This window comes from Beauveria bassiana, assembly GCF_000280675.1.
Source record: "Beauveria bassiana ARSEF 2860 unplaced genomic scaffold BBA_S00004, whole genome shotgun sequence".
In the NCBI taxonomy this organism is placed as follows: domain Eukaryota; kingdom Fungi; phylum Ascomycota; class Sordariomycetes; order Hypocreales; family Cordycipitaceae; genus Beauveria; species Beauveria bassiana.
In genome coordinates, this window is record NW_007930839.1 from 1,367,316 (window position 1) to 1,392,219 (window position 24,904).

The 24,904-nt window shown below is 55.7% G+C and overlaps 9 protein-coding genes across 9 annotated transcripts; 5 read left to right on the top strand and 4 right to left on the bottom strand.

Annotated features, from left to right (window-relative positions):
• Positions 1–306: 306 nt before the first annotated feature.
• On the bottom strand, positions 307–1,904 carry BBA_02221 (defects in morphology protein 1; the record flags this gene model as incomplete). The annotated part of the gene is made up of 2 exons (XM_008597318.1): positions 307–1,571; positions 1,643–1,904. The coding sequence occupies 2 exons, from the start codon at positions 1,902–1,904 to the stop codon at positions 307–309; spliced, it is 1,527 nt and encodes a 508-aa protein (XP_008595540.1).
• Positions 1,905–4,174: 2,270 nt separating this feature from the next.
• Positions 4,175–4,580, top strand: BBA_02222 (F-box domain-containing protein; the record flags this gene model as incomplete). Its single annotated transcript, XM_008597319.1, has 2 exons — positions 4,175–4,503; positions 4,562–4,580. The coding sequence occupies 2 exons, from the start codon at positions 4,175–4,177 to the stop codon at positions 4,578–4,580; spliced, it is 348 nt and encodes a 115-aa protein (XP_008595541.1).
• A 638-nt stretch (positions 4,581–5,218) lies between these two features.
• On the top strand, positions 5,219–5,776 carry BBA_02223 (uncharacterized protein; the record flags this gene model as incomplete). Its single annotated transcript, XM_008597320.1, has 1 exon — positions 5,219–5,776. The coding sequence occupies one exon, from the start codon at positions 5,219–5,221 to the stop codon at positions 5,774–5,776; it is 558 nt and encodes a 185-aa protein (XP_008595542.1).
• Positions 5,777–7,444: 1,668 nt separating this feature from the next.
• On the bottom strand, positions 7,445–8,073 carry BBA_02224 (uncharacterized protein; the record flags this gene model as incomplete). Its single annotated transcript, XM_008597321.1, has 2 exons — positions 7,445–7,665; positions 7,725–8,073. The coding sequence occupies 2 exons, from the start codon at positions 8,071–8,073 to the stop codon at positions 7,445–7,447; spliced, it is 570 nt and encodes a 189-aa protein (XP_008595543.1).
• Positions 8,074–10,649: 2,576 nt separating this feature from the next.
• Positions 10,650–12,110, top strand: BBA_02225 (dihydroorotate dehydrogenase; the record flags this gene model as incomplete). The annotated part of the gene is made up of 1 exon (XM_008597322.1): positions 10,650–12,110. One exon carries the CDS (start codon positions 10,650–10,652, stop codon positions 12,108–12,110), a length of 1,461 nt encoding a protein of 486 aa, XP_008595544.1.
• A 1,451-nt stretch (positions 12,111–13,561) lies between these two features.
• Positions 13,562–15,894, top strand: BBA_02226 (fungal specific transcription factor; the record flags this gene model as incomplete). The annotated part of the gene is made up of 4 exons (XM_008597323.1): positions 13,562–14,093; positions 14,164–14,462; positions 14,519–15,192; positions 15,264–15,894. 4 exons carry the CDS (start codon positions 13,562–13,564, stop codon positions 15,892–15,894), a joined length of 2,136 nt encoding a protein of 711 aa, XP_008595545.1.
• A 127-nt stretch (positions 15,895–16,021) lies between these two features.
• On the bottom strand, positions 16,022–16,972 carry BBA_02227 (uncharacterized protein; the record flags this gene model as incomplete). Its single annotated transcript, XM_008597324.1, has 1 exon — positions 16,022–16,972. One exon carries the CDS (start codon positions 16,970–16,972, stop codon positions 16,022–16,024), a length of 951 nt encoding a protein of 316 aa, XP_008595546.1.
• A 1,425-nt stretch (positions 16,973–18,397) lies between these two features.
• On the top strand, positions 18,398–21,037 carry BBA_02228 (uncharacterized protein; the record flags this gene model as incomplete). Its single annotated transcript, XM_008597325.1, has 1 exon — positions 18,398–21,037. One exon carries the CDS (start codon positions 18,398–18,400, stop codon positions 21,035–21,037), a length of 2,640 nt encoding a protein of 879 aa, XP_008595547.1.
• Positions 21,038–22,172: 1,135 nt separating this feature from the next.
• On the bottom strand, positions 22,173–22,996 carry BBA_02229 (uncharacterized protein; the record flags this gene model as incomplete). The annotated part of the gene is made up of 2 exons (XM_008597326.1): positions 22,173–22,877; positions 22,970–22,996. 2 exons carry the CDS (start codon positions 22,994–22,996, stop codon positions 22,173–22,175), a joined length of 732 nt encoding a protein of 243 aa, XP_008595548.1.
• Between the last annotated feature and the right edge of the window lie 1,908 nt (positions 22,997–24,904).

Here is a 24,904-nt window from a genome sequence, read left to right on the forward strand (position 1 = left end):
CAGGCCATTGTTGTTGACTTTGTATCCGTTCAACCTCATGCACGCCTCTCTCGCTCCCTTGCCAATGCGTTGAACCAAAAATTTCTGCTTTGCAACGCATGTGAGACTGAATAGGGAGCTCAAGTTAGTGCTACACAGACTTTATCTGATGTTGGCGACCGCAATACAGGCAGCTCTTCGAACCGACTTTGGCCGCCACAGCCAGTCAGGGCTGTCTAAATAAGCAGCTTCGCAGGCCACAAATCTGTCTCCTTTTCTCGGCTTGGTGATTTTATGTAATCAGTCATCTCTAACACGAGACGTCACTCACACAGGTGACATCTTTGGCAAGCCATCGGCCGCTCGCAGCCGCTCCTGCACCTTGCGCACTCTCTTCGCGTCCATCTTGGCCCGCCAAGTGCAGACATCTGCAAACTCGCACATGCGGCACTTGAAGGCCTCCTCCAAACTCACGCCCGACGCCCGCCGCTCGCCGCGCCACCACGCCATGTACACGCCCAGGTACTCGTCGAGCACGGACCGCGACACGGGAAAGTCGTGATGGCCAATCTCACGACCATCGGCCCGGTACACGTACTGCACACGGAGCATGCTGCCCATGGACGCGGCTCCCTCGGGAAACGCGAGCCCGACTTCGCGTGCGACGAGGGGGAGGAGCTCGCGCAGGCTCTTGTACGGCAGCGCGCCGGCGGGTTCAGCCGCGGCGGAGCTAGGGGGTGGGCAGTCGTCTTCGTAGGAGCTGCTGGACGGGGTCGTGTCAAGCATTTCGTCGTGATGACTGGCCATTTGCGCGAGAAAGGCGTCGGAAAAGGGCTCGTCGGGGTCGAGACCGTACCGGCGAAAGACTTTGTAGAAGTCGAGTCGCCCAGCGGCTAGATCCGAAAGGAAGCGGTGGTAGAGAAGCAGCTGTATCTTTGCTGGCCTCACCATAGAGTTTGAGACCCTTGTCAGGGAGCCTCTGGTTTTTACGTCGGCAAGGTAGATCTTGGGCCCATTCGGCTTGTCTTTTGATGGTGTGGCGGAGGCAAAATAGTCCGTGAGCTTCGGCTGCGATTTCTCCGACTCAGCTTCTTGACTGAGCTCATATTCAAATTCTGGGTTTGGGTTCTCGTGACTGACGCTGTCAATCACGCCGTTAACGAGATTGCCGTCCACGATGCCCCAAATTTCCAACTCTCTCGTCAAACCAGTCTCTCGTAGCGTGCGCAGGCCTTGTATGAGATTCCACAGCCTGAGACCAAACCCATCTTCGCGAGTGATCACTTCCACCTCCACAGTCGTGTGCACTTCGTCTTCGAGCTTCTGATGTAGCTTGGAGCCTTGCTGCATCGCCGCCGTGCGGGTCCGGCGTCCGCCAGGGAGCCTCGACAGGGTGTACCAGTACTGCAGCTCGCACCACGCCCCCGACGTCAAGTCCGATACTGACAGCGGCCGCTGGGGATACGATCGAAACTTCTGCAGAGGCGAGCGACTGTCATCAAACTCGTCTTCAAAATCCTCGCTGACGGGCGCTTGACTGACCAGCTCCTCCGCGGCCGTTGTCTTGTCAGCCTCCTCCAAAGCACGTTTTACTGGTTGCTTCAGAGTCAATCAGTTTTCTATGACGTATGCGGGGGAGGGGGGAGTCGAACGAGGGACACACCAGTCGAAGAGTGAACTTGATTGCCGATTGAGAGAAGCAACGCCTCTGCGGCCTCATCAGCCGCAAAGCTGCTCTCAGCGGCGATCGTAGCGAGGCCATTGTCTTTCAAAGCATTGGGGCCGAAATCAGATCGTGCAGGCAGCGCATCAATGGTGCGGGCGACCGAAGCCTTGGTCTCTGCGTCTGCGACCAACTGTATCAGAAGCTGATCGTCTTCAGGTGAGAAATCGTCGAAGTGAAAATCGCCGTCCTCCGCTGCCATTGTCCGGAAGCGGCAGGCATGGTTTGGATCTTGGTAATGGAAGAGTCATGAGTGGGCGAGACGGTAGCGCGTTGAGTGGCGTGCGCCAGTGTCTTTTGCCCCTCACGAATTCAACACGACATCACGTGAATCAGGCCGATGCCGCCCAGGGCCAGCCTAATAATTGTGAAAATTAATAACTGGGCTAAGTTTGGGTTGAATAACATAAATTTTCTTTCAAGCATAAATTTCCCTTCTATTGTGTTGGGAGGATCAGCGCGATGACTGCGATAGCCTAAGAGAGGCCTCATGTACTGTTACGTGGAAAAGTGATGGCAAGAAGGTTGCTCTTTCACCGTGCGCATGTAACAGGTCGAATCTCTCGCAATGTGCGGGCAAATGATGGCTTGGAATCTATAAAAGTGAGTGGCGCCTTGGACAGCAAGTTTGAATGGATTTGTGTGAAAGTTGCTTTACGCGGCGGATGCTAGAGGATTTCTTTGGTGCTTGGGGAAGAGCAGAGGAGACCTTGATGCTGGTTCGTCCCGGGCCGCTGCAACTAGATGAAATTGTGACATGATTCTATTCCCTAACCCAGATTCACATACTATCGCTACTCTGCTCAGATAATATGGGAGAACAAGTTCTACGAGGCTTCGAGCAACCTGTGTCCTCTGCTGTATTGTAGGCTGAACTTGCGAAAGTGAAACATGTCGTAGTCCTATCATGTCGAAAGCCTCCATTAGCGAGTCTTCCTTCCTACATGTACAGTTGCACGTACCATCTTGACTCAGTACGGATCATGCTTTTTGGAATTGGGCCCGCACTCAGCGTAGTTGCAGCAGATGCTAGGCCAGTACGAGCAGTGGATGCATTTGCCCTCGACAGTGGAAGCAACGCTGTTCTTGCAATGGTAGCACTCGTAAATGTTGCCCATTTTCTCGAGTGAAACAATGTGCTTTGGTTGTAAGGACGCCGCTGTGTAAATGTGCATGTGCTTTGTGAAATATGTTTTCGCACCGTCATCTGCAGCGCCGTGGTTGTGATGAAGCGGCAGGGGACTTTGTTATATATTCGCGCCAAGACGGCACTTCGGCGCTACACCGCTAGAAATGCACTCGCAGGTGACGATGATTGACTGCACAACATCTGCTGTGTAAGACGAGGCAGCAGATGGCGACTGGCTGCGACTGGCTGCGACTGGCTCTTACTGACTACGCTGGCATTGTGACACAGCCTTGACGGTAGTCACGGGTCCCCAGATTGGCAGAACTTTTGCCCTTTATCTGAAAGGAACAGCAAATAGCTCCGTCTTGGAAAGAGCGCCAATTGGACGAGAAGCGTGTCGCCATCCTTTGTTCGTAGCCTTTTGCCAACGGGCCGTGGCCGCCCTGAACTTGACAAGACGGTTGTGTTCCCAAGCAAACAAAAAGCAGTCTCATTACCTCGGTTTGAAGCGCATATTTCGGCAGTTGTGACACCTGTTGAATAGCTGTAATTGGTAGATGGTGACTGTATTGCAAAGACGCAACAACTGTACTGAAACAAAAGGAAAAAGCAACAAAAGATGGCAGGCGGGGTACACTCGTAGTAGAATGTGACGCAAACATGATGTTATCGCACGAAAACGGAAATATGTTGTACACCCAAGACTGCAGTGATACACTATGCCTGCCCAATTAAGGGTTCTCGGCATATATTGAACCCCGGCATGCGGCACGCGGCCTGAGATATAGGCCTCTTCTCGATGCGTCTTGACTGGTCCAATTCTCGGGCTGCAAATTCGATCAACGCAGCTTCAGCGCCAGCCTACCGAAATAGTTCTTGAAATAACATGACATTGTAGCTGACCTAACGGCTTCTGAGTTCTGGATTGTGCGCTGTTCTTGGTGCATCGTTAACCTCGCCTATGGCGGGAGCCCGGGGCTACCTAGGCGAGCCCTAGTTAAGCCGGCGGATGCAGAGTGCACAGGGCTAAAAATCTTGCATTTCCAAAAATTACAAAACGACTCTTTTGTTCCCAGAGATCTGTGAGCCTCCGCCTCGTCGGCGCGTCACGAAGAAATTCAGGTGCCTAACACTGCCCGGCCACAGATTGGTTGGCCCGGCAAGTGGGACCTCGAAAGGCCAGCGATAAGGCAGCACAATTCCGACAAACAGATGCACAGCAAACCCGCACGCTATAAAGAAAAGAAAACATCTTGCATTTTTTGACGTCGTATCTAAAGCAAGGAGTCTGCCGCAACTCACCCCCGTCCACCTCCTTTCAAGGTCTCCGTGTACACATCCCCATGGCGTCCACAGTCGCAGCAGAGCCTCCGGCTGCTCTCGGCCGACCAGACGGCCCCGCATCCCCGTGCGATCACGGCTCCGCCGCCGCCGTCGCCGTCACCCTCTTATCGCTGCCGACTGAACTTCATCTGGCAGTTTCCCGATACCTACCATACCCAGACGCGCTATCGCTGAAGCAGACGAGCACGTACTTTCGTCAAATCGTGCGCACCGATGTGCCGCTCAAGGTTGAGTGGCTGCTGGAGCGGCGGCGGCTGCACCTCGACTGTCCCAACAGCCATCGGTGCGACCTGGGTAGCGATTTGCAATTCTGTCGCGGCAGTGTCTCGTGAGTTTTCTTCTCATTATTTTTACTACTTTTTAAATAGTTACAACTGTGCTAATAGGATACGTGCAGGCTACTAATGCGGCGCCGGAGAATGCACTTTGAGTGCGAGTCCCGGCCGGGGCTGGGATGTCTGGTGTACGGCACGGCAAAGTGCGCGCACAGACCGCTGCAAATGCATAAATTGAGGCATTGGCTGAGAGATAGCTTTACGTTTGAGTATTTGATCCCCCCTGAGACGGTTGTGTTGCTGCTCATCATGGCAATTAATCTACTCCTACAATCAGCCCATTCATAAGCGATGGATCGCGGACATGGCCGGCCAGCAGTTGCCGCGACTTTTACGACATGATTACGTTCACCAAAATTATTCTTGAGCATTAATAGCAATATCTGTCTTCTTTCACCGCAGAATGAAAGGGGAAATACACATCGTTTGTTCCGTCACTGCCAACTCTTTTCTTTGATGCGTTACTTGTTTTTGTGACGGATGCTGGCAAGCGTCTTGCAGTAGTTTCACGGTGAGAACCATCAAACATGAGGATTAGAAATGTTTGTCTTACCCTGACTGTAGCAAAAGGCCAATAATTTTGTAGCTACGGCCGATTGTCCATGCGCCCAAGTATATATGCGCAAGTCCTACCCCATTGCGACCATCCGCCTCAAATCAGTTCGCAACTCAATCATTCCTCTATCAGTTACCTTGCATTCATTCAGCATGTCTCCGCTCCATAATACCGTCATTGTCATAACCCTCCTCTGCATCGCGCTCTGCAGCGCCGGCATTTTCTACACCACCTTCCAAATCATCCGCATCCTGAGGTGCACATCCAACCAGTTCCTCGTCTTTGCGGCCGAGCTCCTCGACCTGCTCGACCCACCCCCTCCACCGTCACCAGCTGCCGTGAATGGCACGCCGTCGGTGCGCTCCTCCTCAATGGCGAGCGACTCGGGGCTCGGCGACCTCGTCGCCGGCCATGCCGGCCGGGACGCCCCGCTCAGCCCCGTACTAGCAGGCTCGCCACCGCCGTTCACGGATTTCAGAGTGCTTCCGCTGAACGAAGAGGGGCTGTGGCCGGTGTCAAGGTCGCCTAGTCCGCAGGAACGAGAGAATCTGGGCCTGGTGATGTGTTCGCGGGAAGAGTCGCCCAACGGCAGGCAATTGGGCTATCCGGCGGCTCGGGAAGGGAGGACGTACGCAAGATGGAGGACGAGGAGCCCGGGACTCAGTCTCAGCCCGGGTGCCTCAGTCTCTAGACACGAGTGTCGACTGTAAAGCTTTATCGGGAATAAAAGCGATAAATTGCCCGACGATTGCTCCTAGATGCCGGACATAGGGATGGGTTTATAGGATGACGAGCAAGTTTCCTGAGGAGAAGTCACAGACCTTTCTGCGGCGGGTTTCCCTTTTTTCCTTTGACTTTTGATTTGTCTTGTTAGGATTCATGAAGATAAGGCCGATCATACCAAGACCAAATCCTGGGAAGGATAGGCCAACTTGCCACAGATTGAAACCATGACTGTTGACAAAGACTAGCTGGAACGCGCCATAGAGCAGAGAATGCCCTGCAAGAGCACTGCAAAAATGCAGAGGCAGAGACACATGGGTTCAAGGATGAGAAGATCAAATAACACTATTTACTACCGTTGCAATATCTAGCTGCAGCCCTCTCATTGGCCCAAATCCACGATAGACCCAATCTTGTACCTAGATCAATCACTGCAGGTCAGACAGAGCCAACAACACACGATAACCATAACAATAAGCAATCAACACCAACCAAACCGACCCGTGATACGTACGTATTATCCCTAACGGGACCAACAACTACCTTTAGTAGTAGTACTACCTGCGGAGCATACCCGCGATCCAGAGGCTATAGCACGAGCCTCGTCTCCGTCGCCGCTGCCGCTGCCGCCATCATTGCCGCCGCCGCCGCCGCCGTTGCCGGGGCGTAGGACAACTCCCTCTTGCTTTTCCTCCTTGAACTTCAAGCGGCCGGTTGTATAGGTGGAGGTTGAGGGGGTGCGGCTAGGCGGTGGGAGCGTGAGAGCCGAGGAGGCGGGAGTGTTGTCGAGCACGTCAAGCTCGACGTCTGTCGTCTTCTGCATGGCGGCCGCCCACCGCCATGGGTGCAGCAGGAACCATTCGTGCCATGTGGCCACAGAGGCACGGGCACAGCCACAGCCACAAGAGCAGGCACAAGAGGAGGGAGCCGGGGGGTTGCTGGTTGGGAGTAGAGAAGAGGTCGGCGCGGCGCGACGCCAGGGTCGGGGTGTGGTCAATCGAACGGGAGGCACAGAGAGAGAGAGAGAGACGGAGGGAAGTATCACGACCGATCGGCACACTGATAAAAGCAGGTAAAGGAGGTATATTCGTAATGATTATGAATGAAAGAGAAGAAGAAGGTGTCGAGAAGGGCGACGATGTGGATGACATCCAGCGTGGCGGGCGTGCCTGCCAACACTGGGGAACAGCCCGGCCAAAATGGCCACCACGATCCCCAGAATGTTCCAAAAACGGTTCTTGAGCACCAGGATGACGAGCAGGTTTCCCGAGGAGAAGTCACAGACCTTTTTGTGGTGGGGTTCCATGTAATCTTTCTTTTGACCTTTGATTTGTCGTGTTCCCAGGTGCTGTCACCCCTATGAAGCAAATTCGTGAGAGTTGAATTGGCTTCCACGATCAAGCTATTTCGGTGTCTTTTCTCACACATTGAATCGTAGATAAACACATAAATCCTTCGGGAGTTCATTATTCATAGAAAAACAAGGTGTTGTCTAAGTTTACATCCATAAAATCAGAAATGCAACGCTGTTCTAGAAGTCCATTACTCCAAGTACCCGTGTATCGCACATAAGCCGAGTGCAGGTGTCAAGCTGCAATAAAACAGCCCCTTTCGTTGCTGTTGGTTCTTTGAGAAAATCTTGCCGAAATCTTCACCTACAGCATGGCAGCAGCGGCGGCGGCGGCGGCGCCAGCGTACATGTAACCGGGAATGGCGGTGGGAGCGGCGGCGTTGTGGGTGCCCTTGATTGTGGTCGTGAGCTGGTCCTTGTGCGACGGCGCCGTGGCATCGACGGTAATTGTGGCAGCGGCCGCGGCCATTGTCGGGTTGTAGTGGGCAGAGGAGAAGCCGCAGCCGGAGACGAGACGGTCAATGTCTGTGTTAAGAGGTCAGTCAAGCAGCTCTACATTATTTGGTCAGCCGTGAAATGCTTACCTTTGACGTCGTCCGAGTCAATGTCGTCGTCGTCGTCGTGGCTACTCAAGCTGCGCTTGGCTTTTATGTGCTGATGCATACAGTCGGCGCACTCGGCGGCGATCTGGCCAACCTTGAAACTGTTGTTGGTGCAGACACACTGGTTGTGGAGGAGGTCCTCGTCCTTGCCCTTGCCGAGACCGAGGTCGACGTCGCACTGCTTGGAGAGGGTGGCGATTGGGTTGCAGATGGTCTTGCAGGACCTCGGGACGTCGTCCATATCGAGCTTGAGCTCTTCGGTGGAATCGTCGAAGATGTCGGCGGCCGCCAGGGAGGCGAGTGCCATGGCGACGGAAGCGGTGAGCTTCATGATGACTGATGTTTGACAAAAGTGTTTTCAAAGATGTCAACGGAATGGAATGTCAGCGCGGTAGAGGAATTGGATTTGATGGTGTCTAGTATAAGCTCTCTCAGTGGAAGGAACGACGAGAAGAAGGACACGGGGGAGGGTAAGCAGCAGCTATATATCCCCAGAGATGATCACCGAGAAGTCTCAGCCACAACGTCATGATCCCTACCAGTGCGGGAGATAGCTACAGAGAAAAAAAAAACAGCATCCAACAATGCGACCGCAACGGCAGTGTAAAACAGTAATCCAGAAGCAGGGGTGTGTGGGTTCAGTTTGGCAAGGGACCGCGACAACGCCCAAAAAAATGGTCCCGCATCCCCGGATATGTGGCCGGCGATGAGCTGCACAAGGTGCGTAGCCCGGGTTATTTTCGGCACCAGAAGCAGTAATTGGGGAGATAATGCAGGGCTGTGTAGGCCTCGCGATGAAAGCATGAGACCCGCGCAGCCGTAAAGACAAAGAGTTGTTGACAGGCGTTGACACGGGCGAGGTTGTATCCAGTAAGCAGAGATGCAGGCCCGACATCGTGGATACCGAAATAGGAAAGGCGCACAGGGCTGTATAGCGGTCTGGGGCAGGATTTTAGCGCATAATCAGCGGACGACAGGGGCAATATAGCGGATGAAACGGAATTCGCGAGCCGCTGGAGCCTCTCTGTAAGAGTCTGGAAGGGAGTTGATGAATCGCGCGTCAATGCATTGGGAAGTAGCCGCAGGTTTAACAAGTACAAATTCGTCATCTACTTATACAGTCCGGGTTCAGAAAGAAATTAAGAAAGGTATAAAAAACTTTTTTTCTCGAATCACCATGGGTGGACATGTTTCTTACCACAACCTCTTCATCCATGTCCTGCAACAGCTGTGCCTTTCGCCTGACCCACCATACCCGAATCCCGTCCCAGCAAGCCTCGGCCGCAGCCAAAATCAATAACGGCACGTCCAATCCCGGTCCGGCATGACGACGCGCATGTGGCTGTGCGCCAGAGCTATCCGATCCTGATTAATCCCGATGCATTTCCTTCTTTTCACCATATAGAGTTGGCCGGCCGATCTTAAGCAACGCCGCCCTTCTTCTTCGCCGTCGCCAGACTTGGCCGGCTGCCGCATCATCAACTCGCGGAGTCAAAGGTGCGGTGGAACCTCCAGTCAGCCCAGCATCCCCGTGCTAATAAACTTCTTTTTGCCAAGCAAACTAGTCTTACACGAGAGCAAATTGCTGATGACCAAACTCGTGACAAGTCGGACTGGCACTCCATCACGCCCAAAAGGTATTTGCTCGTTGGCATTGCCGTTTCCAAATACTGCAACCGATAGTTTTATGGGCAGCGTCTTTCCTCTCATATTAACCATTTTGCATTCTTGAGGCAGCTGTAATACGTGGTCGTGGCCCGAGTCGCGCTTGGCTCGTGGCTTTGACCAGCTTCGGGTTCCGCATCAGCCACCAAGCGAGATCCGCTCGACGCCAAGAACGGGCGCCTCATTCTAGCATATTCAGCCCGTGATATTGTCCCACCTGGAGTTGATAATGGCAGCACCTCCATATCAGAACGTTTGGGCATGCAGGTTATTATTCAGCTCTGTGGGTAGATTGCGCGCTTCGTGGGCGCTGCAGAAGGCCCTCCGCTAAATATCTAGGAAACATATATCTGGAGCGCGCACGCTACATTTTCAAATGAGCCCGAGATGCACATGATCTCAAGTAATACTTCCGATTCTCTCTTTCATAACATAGCAGAGCACAGGTCCCACGCTATCTCAAATCGTACACTAGATGTGGGCATCAGTCTTGCAGGGCCAACCAAAAGACCATCCGTCTGGACAGATGTAAGCCACAGTGTCAATTTGCGGTAAATTTTAACATGTAATTTATTTAGATAGAAATGCCGTTCTCTTGACAATACATATGGTAGTGCGCCGAGAGGCCTCTACAGGTGGGACATACTCGGCGATCAACCATCACACGATGATCTTGGCACATCACTTATACTCGCACACCAGGATTGTCAATCTGCCGCGAGGCTTTATATGATTGGCGGAGAGTTACTACTATTTTCAGCAGCGCACCTTTGATCTACGTATGGCGTTGCACTTTGTCGCTATTAATAGATTCCATCACTTTATATATACCGCGTCAAGTGTTGTTCTGACAGAACCTTACGGGCAGGAATATCAGGCAAAACAGCCTCGAGTTCATGGTGAAAAAAATTCCCGCAAAACTAGTGGTAAGAAGCTATAATACATTAGAGAAAATAGAAAATAACAGGCAACGGAAATTTACTCGACATCGCCGGCTTTTCAGCAACGAATGACCGCCGTTATGTAGACAGTGCAATTGTACAGTTTTCTGCCCAATTAACACTGTTGTTGATTATCCGACAATAGCTCGTGATTTTCGGAAGCTCTCAATCGGGCCCCAATCGAGAGCCATAATCAACACCACACCATAAAACCCTCGATTTGCTGGCAGACGAGTAGGACATAACGGACCATTCCATAGTAGCGGCCCGGTCCATTTTCCTCGAACATCCTCACGCAATCATGTCCGCCATGCCCACTCTTCGGCAATCGGTGTGCCGCCGGCTACCCACCCGACCTCGAGCCACGCAGCCGCGCCTCACAACATGCACACCGACGACGACGGTGCGATTTGCCTCGAGCTCCTCTGGCGGCTCTGTCGGCCTTGGGCGCACCAAGGTCGCCCTGTACGCCACCGCCCTCGCCGCGACAGGCTACGTCGGCTACCTCTACGTGACGGACACGCGCGCCTCGCTCCTCCACCATCACGTCATCCCACCGTTGCTGCGCACCCTTTTCCCCGACGCCGAGGACGCGCATCATATAGGCTCCAAGATACTGCAGTTTCTCTACGAGGCGAATCTACATCCGCGCGAACGTCAGCCCCGCCACGCCGCGCCCTCCAAGCTCACGACCGAGGTATTCGGCACCACGATTGACAACCCGGTCGGCATCTCGGCGGGCTTGGATAAGGACGGCGAGTTAACAGATGTCTTGTTTGCTCTCGGTGCCGGCGTCGTCGAGATTGGCGGCATTACACCAATGGCGCAGGCTGGCAACGAGCGCCCGCGGTGCTTCCGCGTTGCCGGCCTCGACGGTCTCGTGAACCGCTACGGCCTCAACTCGCAGGGTGCCGACGCCGTAGCTCAGCGTCTGCGTAAACGGGTCCGGCGCTTCGCCCGTCAAGTTGGCGCGACTGAGGAGCAGGTGCTCAACGGCGAGGCCGGCGTGCTGCCGGGCAGCCTGGCCACGGGCCGGCTGCTCGCGGTGCAGATCGCCAAGAACAAGGAGACAGACGAAAAGGATCAGGCGGCAGTGGCGGCCGACTACGTCTACTGCGTGAACCGTCTAGCGCGCTACGCGGACATTGTCGTGGTCAACGTCAGCAGCCCCAACACGCCCGGGCTGCGCGACCTACAGGCGACGGAGCCGCTGACGCGGCTGCTGACGGCCGTGGTCGAGGCAGCGCACAAGACGGAGCGCAAGACGCGGCCCAAGGTCATGGTCAAGGTGTCGCCTGACGAGGATGATGACGCGCAGATGGCGGGCGTGGTCGAGGCGGTGCATCGGAGCGGCGTCGACGGCGTCATTGTCGGCAACACGACCAAGCGCCGCGCGGGCATCGTGCCCGAGGGCGTGCGGCTGTCGGCCAAGGATCAACGCGCGCTGGGCGAGACGGGCGGCTACTCAGGGCCGGCCATGTTCTCGCGCACGCTGGACCTGGTCGGCCGCTACCGCACCATGATGGATGCGTACGCGCGCGAGGGCCACGCGACGACGACGACGACGGACAAGGGCGACGCGCGCAAGACGCTTTTCGCTACGGGAGGTGTGACAAACGGCGAGCAGGCGCTGCGGGTGCTCAACGCGGGCGCGAGCGTGGCCATGGTGTATACTAACATGGTGTACGGCGGCGCGGGGACGATTACGAGGATCAAGGGCGAGATGGAGAAGCAGGTAGAGGATATAAAAAGCAAGGCATAAAAGGAAGGGGGACGGAACTAGGGGTCAACATGGTTTGTTGAAAAAAGGCGTCATTATACAATAGACAGCTTCATTTGTCTTTTTTCTCTATTCTGGTTTTGGCTGTACATGTGAGGCTTCAGTAGACTCGGATAATATAATGTAGGAGGCCGTCCTAAATCTCGGCATGAAGCGACGCTTTCAAGATGCGCACGTGTAGCGTATTCAATGCACGGTTTTTTACGCCATGGCATGGGCGTTACGTGGCCTTATTATGGGGGACCAGCTCAACCTTGGTCGAATAAAGCTCAGCCTTGGCCGAAGTGGGGGAAAAAAACGGCAGAAAAATGATGCTCAATTGCAGATGCGTGGCAGCTGCTCTAATTACTTAACTAATTACGTACTTAGCACGGAGTATAGTAGCCCTAGCATAACTCTGGCAGCTGGCAGCTGGCTGTTGACTCTGGCACTGTTGACTCCGGCAGCTAGCTGTTGACTGGCGCTGTTGACTCTGGCAGCTAGCTGTGATAGCATATACAAAGGACCTACAGCGCATGCTATGTGCTTTCTTATTATTAGGGCTGACTATGAGGAATGCCAAGGCCAGTCCAAGCTTCTAGTTGCAATTTCAGTTTTAATGGATGCGCCAGGCAGCCTTTGCGGTCGGCTGCCGTCGATGATGCACACGGTTTGCACTGCCGAGTGGGATAATTATTAATGAAGCTAACTAGTTAGGGGACTTGGGGGACCACCGGGACCTAACCGACGGGGCTGTGCGGCAAAAACTGGTGACTCGTGAGGCTGCCGTGTGGCGGAGGCTCTCAAACGAATGTACGTTTGCGGTGGATGGCTTGTTCTCTAGATTGATGATCATCTTTGAGCTTTTCCCATCCCTGCAACGTAAAAGCCATATTAAACGATTTTACCGCCGGCACGAGATCCTGGGACCGTTGTGAATTCCTGCAATCTGCTGTCCCCGCATTAACTCTGCGACAACTCTGAGCAAGAAGCGTTTGCGGACTTGATTCAGGCACCCGCATGAGAAACGGCATCTTTCTGCTCACATATCGAGGCTTGTAGTGGGAGGCCTGCCACGTTATGGCGACGCCCGAGTATATACCTAATGAGCAGCCGGCTCGTCGAGCGGTATGATGGCACCAACGACCACTCCACGATAGCAAAATCGAAAAAGAAGCTAATCTTGACGGCGACCCCCCGGGGGATTTTAGTGCGACCAATGCAGACGCAGCAAGGTATGACAGAGACGGGGAACATGCCACGCAGGTCTGAGAAATGGACGCTGATTATTCACGCATTGATTCATAGACGCGCTGTGATAAAAAGGTGCCCTGTTCCAGCTGCAAGTCGGCCAAGCGAACATGCACAACCACGGGCGCAGAAAATCCTGGCCTGCAGCGCAAGCAGCGCATTCACATTTCATCACTCTAGTGCGTGCTCTCGTTGCAAGATCCATGGCTTCTAAAGCGACAAGACTGCCAGAACTGACGCGCACCGCCCGCAGTGAGCAAAAGATTGACCGGATAGAAACCAGCCTGGGCAGCATCGAGCGGCTGCTCAAGCGTCGCGAGAGCCAGCGCTCGCCCGGCAACCATGGCATCGGCGGCGGCGGCGGCAGCGTCGCCTCGCCCAACACGAGCGTTACAATCTCCGACTCGTCGGCCATCAACACGCCCGCCAACATTGACTTGACCGAGCCCGAGCCCGACCAGGGCCTCAACGTCCAGACCGACATCACCGTCGCGCTGCTCAAGCAGGCCGTCCGCAGCACCACCCTCTACGGCGTCGACGCCAAGATGGGCGCCGCCCTCGGCAGCCTCTACGACTTGCTCGGCAAGCGCCACCTCCAGAATCCCGCCGGCACCGACAGTGGCGAGACCCTGGCGTCGCCGTTTCCAATGCAGAAACCCGTGCCGCCCGGCGGCGTCGGCAAGCTGGAGATGCCGCCGCTGCAGGTGGCGCTCACTGCGCTTGACAGACTAACTTGTATGGGATCCCCATTGGCGCTGCGCAATAAAAAGAAGCGTGGTCTGTTTGGCTAACTTGATTGCTGCAGGTGACCCCCCAACGCTGATTATGATGCTTGTAGCCTCGATAGGTTTGGATGACGTTGCCGAGGTCATAAAGCGAGAATACGAGCATCTCGATAACATATCTAGCATCAAATTCGTCCTCATTAGCTCATTGTTATACTACGTCTTTGAAGAAATGAGCATGCTGGGCGTCTCGCCGGAGTTGCTCGCGGAATACAAAGCCCATGCCGAGCTCTGCCGAGCAAACGTTGATACCGGCTTGGCCAACCTGCCGCTGCTGTTATCATCGACGGCGGAAAACGTGCAAGCGCTCTTATTAGGAGTAAATTTCCTTGTCCAAATTTTTCACGAAATGTTTCCCCACTGACCTGTATACAGACATTTGTCTCTATTGACGAGTCGCGACCGGCCGTGGCATGGCAGCTGTGCACCACGGCCGCGCAGCTGTGCATCGCCGCCGGCTTCCACAGCGTGGCGGCGTCGGCGCACAAGTCCGCCGACGCGGTGCGACTCGAGCGCATCCTCTTCTGGAACGTCTACATTATCGACAAGGCGCTGTGCCTGCGGCTCAACCGCGGCTCCTGCATCCCCGAGTACGACATTGACATTCCGCCCGAGTTTAGCTTCCGCTACACCGCGGCCGACACGCATTGCATGACCAAGTTTTGGGTGCGCGCCAGCGTCGCGCAGGGCCGCATCTACGAGCGGCTGTACTCGCCCAAGGGCCGCGCCGCGCCGCCCGCCGTGCGCGTCGCCGACGCGATGGAGCTGGCCGCCGAGTGCCGCCACCTGCTGCGCGAGGCCGAGACGCACCAGGAGCAGTATCCGGACAATGAGGACGCGCCGATCCTGACGGAGATTTTTCGCATCGGCGAGGAGATTCAGCTGTCGGTCAACCTGACGCTCGTGTACCAGGCCGTGTCGGCGCTCGACGGCCAGGACCTGTTTAAGAATGAGTGCGTCGAGGCGGCGCGCAGGGCGATGCGCACGCACAAGCGCTCGATGCACCTGATGCGCATGGGGCCGTACGCCAGGTCGAGCTATATTAATTGGTACGTTTTGATGTCTGACACTGTACCGTGCAACATGCCCAAACTAGGAATGCTCATCAATCATGAACCAGGACGATTCTCCACACGCCGTTTGCGCCCTTTTTCGTTATTCTCCGCCACGTTCTCGAGACGCTGTCCATCGACGACCTCGTGCTCCTGCAAGAGTTTATCGAGTCGCTCAGCCACGCGCTCGACGTCTCGAAGCGCCTGAAGCGCTTCCACCAGCTGTGCCACGTCATGTGCGAGGTCGCCGGCCTCTTTGTCGGCGTCAAGCTCAAGCTCAACAACAGCAGCGTCACTGTGCCCGAGATGCCGCAGGCGCTCGACAACGTCAACGATTTGCTGCAGCAGCAGTTTACCATTGGCGTGCAGCAGCAGCAGCAGCAGCAGCAGCAGCAACCGCCGCCGCAGGCGCAGGGCTACCCGCAGGCGCTGGAGAAGCAGCAGATGCTGGAAGCGGGGACGAGCAGCGGCGGCGGCGGTGGTGGTGGCTTTCAGCAGCAGGGCCTGGGGACCGTGCTGCCGCTGACGGAGGAGGTGACGGGGACGGGAACGGACGCGTCGTTGTCAGCGCTGCCGGAAGACTGGGACCCGGCGGTGCTGGGAACAATGGACTGGACGGCGGGGTATGAGAATATATTAAACCTGATGCAGGACGAGCTGCAGATTCTGGAAAATTACCCCAACGCGGGGCTGTTTTAGGCGTTGGCTGATCATTCACCACTCATTTAACAAGCTGAGGCGTCTGTACGCCCAATTTATACCAATAGGACGATGAAAGTTTTTATTTAGTGACGCGTGCTGTAATAACTCAGGATGCGACTACAATCTATGCAGACACCGCCGTCATGCCTGCATTCATCGTCATCTCCCAGATGCGCAGCGCCGTCATGGTAACATACAGCGCCCAAGCCTCGCCAAACTCGTCAGTCGCACCCGCGCCGACAAAGTGAAACCTGGCTAGCTTTGTCCTGCTCCATTTCGAATTATCCGCTAGCACGGCCACGACGGGCCGTCCATCGCTCGTCTCTCCATGCGGCCGCTCCTTTCTGCTCGTCGTCGTCGTCGTCGTCGTCGTCGTCGTCGTCTTGCCCTCGCTACCGCCGCCGCCATCACCGTCAGACTCTAAATGGACGAGCTTCCAGCCTTGGCCCCAGCGATCCAGCGCGCGTACTTCTTTTCCGTGCGAGTATCTCCATTCAAAGTCTTGTCGTCGTTGTTGCGGCGTGTTGGAATTGTTGTTGTTGTTGCCGGTGCTGACGGGAAAGGAAAAGCTGAGGCCGCGCGTGTGAGCCGTGAGCTTCTCCGTCAGCGGCGGATCGACGAGGAGGAGAGTGATGGCGGCGTGCGCCTTGAAGAGGCCGTCGCGGTGGGCGGTGGCGAGGCGGCGCGGCTGGGTCTTGGTGTCGGCACCGCCGCTGCCGCTGCCGCTGCCGCTGCCGCCGTCGAGGAGGATGAGAAAGGGGCGTGAGGATAAGAGTCCAGAGTGCAGCTCCAGCGTAAAGACGGGCTGGTCGGCGTGGGTGCCGATATGGTAGGTGCGCATGGACCATGGCTTGTAGTAGAGGTTCCAGCCGACGGGCACTTTTTGATACGGCGACGGGCCGGGGATGTAGCCGGGCGGAGGGGCGGAGGGGGTGTTGTCGTCGTCGTCGTCGTCATCGTCGTCGTCGTCAGGGAAGTGGGAGGGAGCGGTTGAGGTATATTTGGGGGACGGGAGGTCATGAATGTCAGAGGATTGCTCGGCGAGAGCTTCCTGCTTTTTTTCAAGCTTGCCCATTGTGAAAAGTGAATGTCTGTGTGTATGTATGTATAACTATACCAGGCTAAAATGTTTGTTGAGTGATACTTGTTGACAATAAAATGCGACAAGACTGTGGCAGTTGAAGACGTCGCTCATAAGTTATACAATTATGTTTTGTAAAAGACAGACTATGCCAGCTTTCTTCGTGTTATATACACGTCTGCTGACAAGCCTCACAAGGCCATGCGCAAGTAACCTAAGGAAAGCCCATTTGGGAGAAGAAGGTGTGCCGCTCCTTCCAATGCCGTTATAACGGGCGCTCGCTTGGGGTGGGTGTGGCCCAAGAGGTAGTGAGTGAGTGGCGCTACAAGTTGGGACGCACCTTCGCAGCGACGGCACAGCTGGGCAATGCTTTTGATTGAGATCAGTTGGCAGATTGACGCGGCTGAGCCAGCGCATGTAAGCAAGGCTGTTCTAAGCAAAAGCCATCGGGCCGTAATTAGATTGAGTACCGCACATCGATTCGCTGTCAGACAGCCACTGTCTTTTGGCCTCGACAGTTGACGATCAAGGGTAGCCATCACGGGCGGCTAGCTTCTTGGCAGGGCTGGCTGGATATGGGCGTGACAGGCTCCAGAACGTGACATCCGGGGTTTTCACATATACTTTGGACACGTAGGCCCTTTATTCCCCTTGCACTCATTATTCATTTTTGCTGTGTCGAGTATTTTCTATAACAGCGTGTGTTTATCATGGGGGGGACCGCCAAAAACGGTAATGCCGTCATCGCTAGCGAATGTGGGGTGTTTACTTGGCTTGCAGGATGGCAGAATGGGGTTGTTCAAGTTGTGCACCGTCTTTCTTCAACAGCTTTGATTTTACGTTTAACCCTTTTGAATCTCTGTCGTAATTGACGCATGTAAATGGCCGACAAGCCCCCTGTACGCCTCCAACTGGTTGTACTGCCGCTTGGCCATAATCTCCGGGCGGCGGGACCAGGCGACAGCTCCAGGCGGGGCAGCCAACTCGCCCAATTGACCTTGTCAATAGCCAACTGCCAGCCTTCCGCTTCTTCCGCGCCCACCAACTACCGCCAATTCCGACTGCTTTGTTTCTTCTTCTTTCCGTAGTTATTTTTCCAACTCTGAACAAGAAACACCTCAATCGACCATTTTGGATATTTCTCAAGCCTGGGCTGTAGTCGAACCGTCCGTGTCGTCTCTCCATCAGCTTTTGCATGTGAAAACCCATTGACCACCAAAGGGGAAAAAAAAACGTCATCCACCCACACCACATCAGTCAGCCCTACGTCAACCACTCACTCACCTTGTCTCGTCTCATCTCATTAATCTCTGCGACGGACACCCCCCCCCCCCCAATTGGCTCTTGAAGAAGTCGCATTGGACAATATTGAATGCGACAAAATCTCACAGCCAGCTTGACTTACTTTTTTTTCGGACAATGGCGGCCCCAACGGAGGAGAGCAGCACCCGCGCCGCGGCGCCAGCTCAGCAGCGTCTTTCGCATCCTCCCTCCCCCGACGTCACCTCCGACGACGAGGCCGCCAACGTCGCCGCCGAACGCTCCACGTACCCGGACCAAGACGATGTACAGGCAGTGCTGCAGCCGGCCATGAGCCGTGCCGCCAGCCACCTCACGTCCATTCACACGCCGGCTGTCGAGAAAGTCGCTGCCATGGAGCGCATGACGGGCTTCTTTGAAACACCCGCTGCTGTGGCCGAAGACTCCAATGACGACGACGACGCTGCGACGGCAATGGCGACGACGATGGCGAAGCGGCCCTCGACTCCCCCAAAAGCAGACGTCGCCGCCGGTCCCAAGAGCTCGCCACTGTCCATGCCCGCGCCTTTCAACTCTCAAGACGTCTATCAACAATCCACCACCACTACTACTACCACCGCCGCCGCCGCCGCCGCCACCACCACCACCACAAGGACGCAACACACCAAAAGCGTTCTGGGCTCATCGCTCTGCTCGACCCGCCACCAACGGTCCGGATCGGCCGGCCAGGACGCCCTGAAGCGCTTCCAAAAGGTGCTGCCCTCGTTTGGCTCGCCGTCCAGCTTCCTGCCGTCGCTGCCGACGAAATACCTGAACAATCTCGCCGACTCGATGCCCAGCATCAGCATCGGCGGGCACCACGCCACCCGATCTTCGCGATCCCAGACGACGACAACGACGACTGGCGGCGACGCAGCACCGCGGCAGCAGCAGCAGCAGCAGCAGCAGCAGCAGCAGCAGCCGCGCCTGGGCTCCTTGTCGCTCCGGCGGACGGCCTCGGACGAGAGCATCCTCTACCACACGCTCTCGCGGCAGTCGTCGCTCGGCGACGACGACCGCTTTCACGACGTGCGCGAAATGGTCAATATGCGGTTGCTGGCTTTTCGCGACAGCCTGCCCGACGTGCCCAACTTTAAGATGCCGTCGCTGGCCAAGCTGCAGGCCACGGCGCGCCGCTCACACCTCTCCCTCAACGGCATTTTTTCCAGCGACAACGCCAACGTCCATCACGCGCCGTCATCATCCCGCGACGTTGCTCCTGAGTCAACCTTTGACCAGGCGTCGCCACAGCCGCCGCCGCCGGTCAAGGACGACTTTGACGACATGCTGCAGCACCTCACCGGCGACGTCGTCATCCTCGGCGGTTACCGCGGGTCCGTCCTACGCTCCGCCGACCCTCCGCACCACCAGCTGTGGGCGCCCGTCAAGCTGGGCCTCAACCTGCGCAAGGCAGATCTCGAAGTCGGCCTGACTGACGCCGACGAGGAGTCGATGCCGGAACGCATCATTCCCTCGGGCATGCTCAAAAACATTGGCCCCATTGACGTATCACGCAAGCTGTTTCGCAAGCTGCAGGCTTCGCCGCACGCGCAGGCCGGTCGTCTGCGCGTCTGGGATTTTGGCTACGACTGGCGTCTTAGTCCGCGACGCCTTTCGAAGCAGTTGCAAGAGTTTTTGGCCTCGCTGCCCGCCAACAACAACAACAATAACAACAACCAACCCGGTGGCGTGGCGGGAGCAGAAGCAGCAGCAGAAGGCGGAGGAGGAGGATATGAACCGCGCGGCGCCATTGTCATCGCGCATAGCCTCGGAGGGCTGATTACCCGACACGCTGTCAACCAGCGGCCCGAGCTCTTTGCGGGCGTGCTGTACGCGGGCACGCCGCACCAGTGCATGAACATCCTCGGGCCGCTGCGCAACGGCGACGCTGTGCTGTTCAACGAGAAGCTGCTGACGGCGCGCGTCAACTTTTCCATTCGCACCAGCTTTGCGCTGCTGCCCGAGGACGGCTTCTGCTTTGTCGACAAGAACACGGGCGAGCCGCTGCCAGTCGACTTTCTCGACCCCATGAGCTGGGTCCGGTACCGCCTCAGCCCGTGTCTGGAGCCGCCGCTGCCGGCCCTCGCCAAGTCGTCGTCGTCGTCGTCCCCAGCAGTCGTAATGTCCTCTTCTTCCCTATCCTCCTTTTTGCCGCACTCGTTTTTGCGGCCGCGCAGCGACAGCAAAGGCGACCGTCTACAAAACGAGCTCGACCCCATGACACCATCCATGACCACCACCACCACCACATCCCCTCCCACTACCGCCACCGCCACCACTACTACTCCATCCTCTTGGTCCCTCTCCACCATTACCGAAGCCGCGTGGCTCGCCGCCGCCGACGACGACCGGCGCGCCAACTACGAGTACCTGCGACGTACCCTCGCCGACATTCGCGCCTTTCGCCGGGAAGCGCGCCACGACGCGCGTCTGCAGGCCAGCAACGCCTACCCGCCGCTGGCGGTGCTCTACGGCAAGGCCATTCCGACGGTGTGCGCCGCCGCCGTGCACGGCCGCGACGGCATCGCCCGCGCCGACGCCTACGACGACCTCGTGTTTCGCTCGGGCGACGGCGTCGTGCTCGCGCGGGAGGCTATGCTGCCCGAGGGATACGCGCTCGTGCGCGGCGGCCGCGTGAGCACGGAGCGAGGACACATTACGCTGCTTGGGGACTTGCCTGCGTTGGGGAGGGCGCTCAAGGCGCTGGTGAGGGGAAGGAGAAAGGGCATCGGCTTGGGCAATGCCCGGGCAAAGTCGTGATGGGGGGGAAGGGGAGGGGGGCATATCTTGGTGCGCGGGGAAAAATACGGGCTCGGTTTATTGGTTTTTCTTGTTATTGTGGTTGGGATAGCCGGAGTTTTGTTTTTCTTATGAAAAGGGTACATCTACACACCACATGTACCGTGCATGTAACATATTATAGACGCCAAATTATAAAGGGACTTGAAAATTACACAATATATACAAGGCTATATTTATGGTATTTATGGTAGACTTGATGTCTTGTACAAAATCACATTCACAGGTAGCATCCCCGCATCCGTAGCTTCTACATCAGCAGCCCAGGTCTAATTTTATCTTGCTCGTCTGCTCCCCCCCCTACTCGATGCGTCTCGTTTATCCACACTAGACGTATTTCTAGCATACGCAGTTTCAGTCTCGAGCGTGGCGCAGTTCATTTTGTTTCCGCTGATCAACATTTTGTCGTCGATATATCTCCGGGATGATGGCAGGTACATTCATTGTCCAGCCTTGCTTCCGCAAGTCGCAAGCCGGAACAGGGTAGCACCCAACAAACACGCCGGCGTACATTCCTATATCTGGCAAAAGAAAAAAAACGAAAAAAAAAAAAAAAAAGGAAACGCACATGAGCATTCGGAATTCCTGTTTTCTCTTTGCGCACATCGCATATGACAAGTTACCACGTGCAAAGGCAACAGCTTGCACCACCATTCGTCATGGTGCGGCGGCGGCGGCCGTGTGGTGGGACACCCACGGCTTGGTCAGGTTGCAGTTGCCACACACACCGTGAACCGGTCGCCCAAACGGGGAGTCAAGGTGTGCTCTTTGTGTGTCTTGGACTTTCTTTTTTGGCTAGTGACTGTATTTAGCCCGTGGCGACAAGAAAAAAAAACAAGCTCCAGCATCAGGCTCGGTTTTTAGACCTTTGATGTTGGCGTGCGTGTCCTGCATGTCTGACTGCCTGATGGGGTTGCATTGCAGAATACCACCTCCTTCAGCACCAGTGACCGGGAAAGAAAAAAACAAGCTCGTTGCCACAAACGTTTAGACGAGCCTGCATTGTCGAGCAGAAACGGGTTAGCTCATTTTTTTTTTTGGGAATGGCTGCTATTGGAGCGGTTCACGGTTTGGAGCAGTTCCCGTCTGGAGCAGCTCATGTCATATTCTGAGTGGCAGGAATGCTTCCTCCCGCAGCACTGTAAAGTGCCTTCAAGGTTGTAACATGCCACTCTGGCATGCTCCAAGTAACTTGATCCTCCGCCAAGGTATTGAATGCTGTAAGAACCTGCTCGTGAATACGCTGCAGTGTATGATCGAGTTCGTCGGGGTTCGCTTCGTCTTGTTCGCGTGGTACAAACACAATCAGTTCGAGGTTCGGCAGACGCCGGCGAATGATGCGCAGTAATTCAATGCTGGAACCCGTAGCCGTCATCGAGTGGTACGTGTTTGTCTGCCAGAAAAGAGCGTCGCTGAGGGCAATACGGCGCACGGCGGCCAACTCGGCCTCGTCGCACATGGACATGCAAGTGCGAAACTGCGCGTCAGCGGCCATGTAGCCAGCTCGAGGGCCAAAGTAGAGCACATCGCGAGAGGGGTCAAAATAAATATGGCCAGGATGGTGGGCGAAACCAAAGCAACGGCGATAACTCTTGATGGCCTCGGTACGTGACTCGACGCAAATATGCAAGTTGGCGGGGTTTGGCGTCGTCGTGGTGCAGCCGAGGACGGCGACCGGGCTCCGACGCGAGTCGGACATCAGGTCGTCGGCGCCACAACGAACACTGACAATTCGGGTGCCAGGGAGGCTGTACTCCCAAACGACGAGGCGTATCTCAGGAGGCAAGTCGGAGAAACGAGACTGCAATTCGAATTGTTGATCAGCCGCTGCTCATGAATCTCGTCGGAGAGCACCGGGGTGTACTGCGATGCGGGGGGGGGAGGCCGACTTACAAAGCTCTCTGGGCGGTCCAGCTCCATTGTGTCTTCTAAAGGCATAATGGCATATATTAGTCACGCAGTAATAGCGCGACAGTGATGGAAAAGGTGAGTATTGAAACAAAACACCAGTCGGGGAGGAAGCAGACCAAGCTCGTTGTAGATGGAGTTGGAGTTGTGCGGGCGAGATGAAGAGAGGGAGGTGGGCAGGGTGGCTGTTATATCAGTAGCTCATTTGCGACTGGACAGCTCGTGGCGAGTAAGACGAACGACTGCACGGGCCGAAGTTTGCAGACACAGACAACAGAAAGCAGACTGGATCCGTTTTGATGCGTCAAGCAGGCATGTACCAGTAGGGGTCCCAAAATGCTCTGGCATAAAAAGGTCGAATGACGAGTTGACGGGTGCTTTGCACTCCGGCCCAGCCCAGGCAATAATATGGCGGAATTCAGGTGGTAGAGCTAGCGGCAGTGGGTACAGGTATAAAAAGGCACCCACGCCGATCTGAGCTTCACTTCCTTTCTAGAGGTCTAAATTTGGCTGATTAGCGGTTAGACTTGCCGTGCGATAATGCTGTCAAGAATAAACTTTCCGCGCGAAGTCTTGTAAGTATGGGAGTGCGCGGTGGGCTGTGATTGGAGGGAGGGTAGCTGGCAGGCCCTGTACATACCAGTTGTTCATGATTTAAGCCTGGTGCGACCGCATCAAGGCTTGTCTTTGTCGACTTGGGCGTGGTCCACTTTGAGCATCACTCTGGCACGTCTGCGAGAATTAGGCAGACAAGTGGCGGAGAAGCAGACTGACTGCGACCATCCGTCGACACGATGTCCTGGGCCGTTTTGTCTCGGGGCAGGACTTGCTGGTTAGTTATCGGCACCCTGGCGGGACAGTCATATGTCCCGGGAAGGGTGGAGTGGGAACGAGTATCTGCGACTATTAACCAACTAGCCCGTAGACCAAGCGAAAGTACGAAATACTCATCAGTTGACCAGTCACGCCAATGCCGATTGTGGCAAAGAAAGCTGAGCAGGGCGAGGTCGCCATTGCCAGACAACCCCAGAGTCTTTGTTGAGCGTGACGACTTTGTTTCTCTTTTCTCTCTTCTTCCGGGGCATCACGCTGAGGCTTGGAGCTGGACTAGACTGAGCGTGGAGAGAAGGCTAGTTAGAGACAACACAAGCGGAGAGACGAGGAGCGAGGGAGGGTGAACCGGGATCCATGACTGGCGGGCGAGGGCAGCGCCAGACCAGGACTGGATCAAGCTATCTCCGCCACAAACCAGAGGGTCGCCTCGAGCCACCTTGAATCATGTCTCCAATCATATTTGACTCTCATCTTGTCATCTCACGCCATGCCACCCGGCCGAGTGATGACATGCACCGGCTGGACACGGGAGCCTCTGGTGTGGACACTGCCGGGTTGCCATTGCGGGTGCATCCGAGTACCGGAAGCGAAGTGCGAAGTGCAAAAAAAGTCCCCAGTAGCGGCGCTTTGCTTCCGGGAGCCGTCCAACTCTGTGTTCGAGGACCAGAAAGTCTAGAAGTTGTTGTTGTTAGGGGTGTCGTACTATCGTACCGGGAGCCACTCCCTCAGTGTTCTAGTTCGCCGCCGCACCCTGCCCGTCGAACTCGACCCGTTCTTGTCCGTAGTTGATGAACCCATTCATTACCTGACAGCTGTCAAAATTTACCAAAACCTATAAGAGAAGGCTCGCTCAAGCAAACAAAGCTAATTTGAACCCTGTCCTGCGCCTGCGACTACGTCTTGGCAGCCGTTGCATTCTTCGGGCGCAAAAGAGATGTTTATTAGTCTCGCCATTCGGTGAAGCAGAGCGTAAAATGACGCGAGAGAGGTTTGCCATGAACGAGACGGAACGAGCGGGCCTGTCGTCTGCCATCTCGCAGACCGGGGGGGGGGGGGGGAGGTGATGCATCATGCTAGCCACCAAAG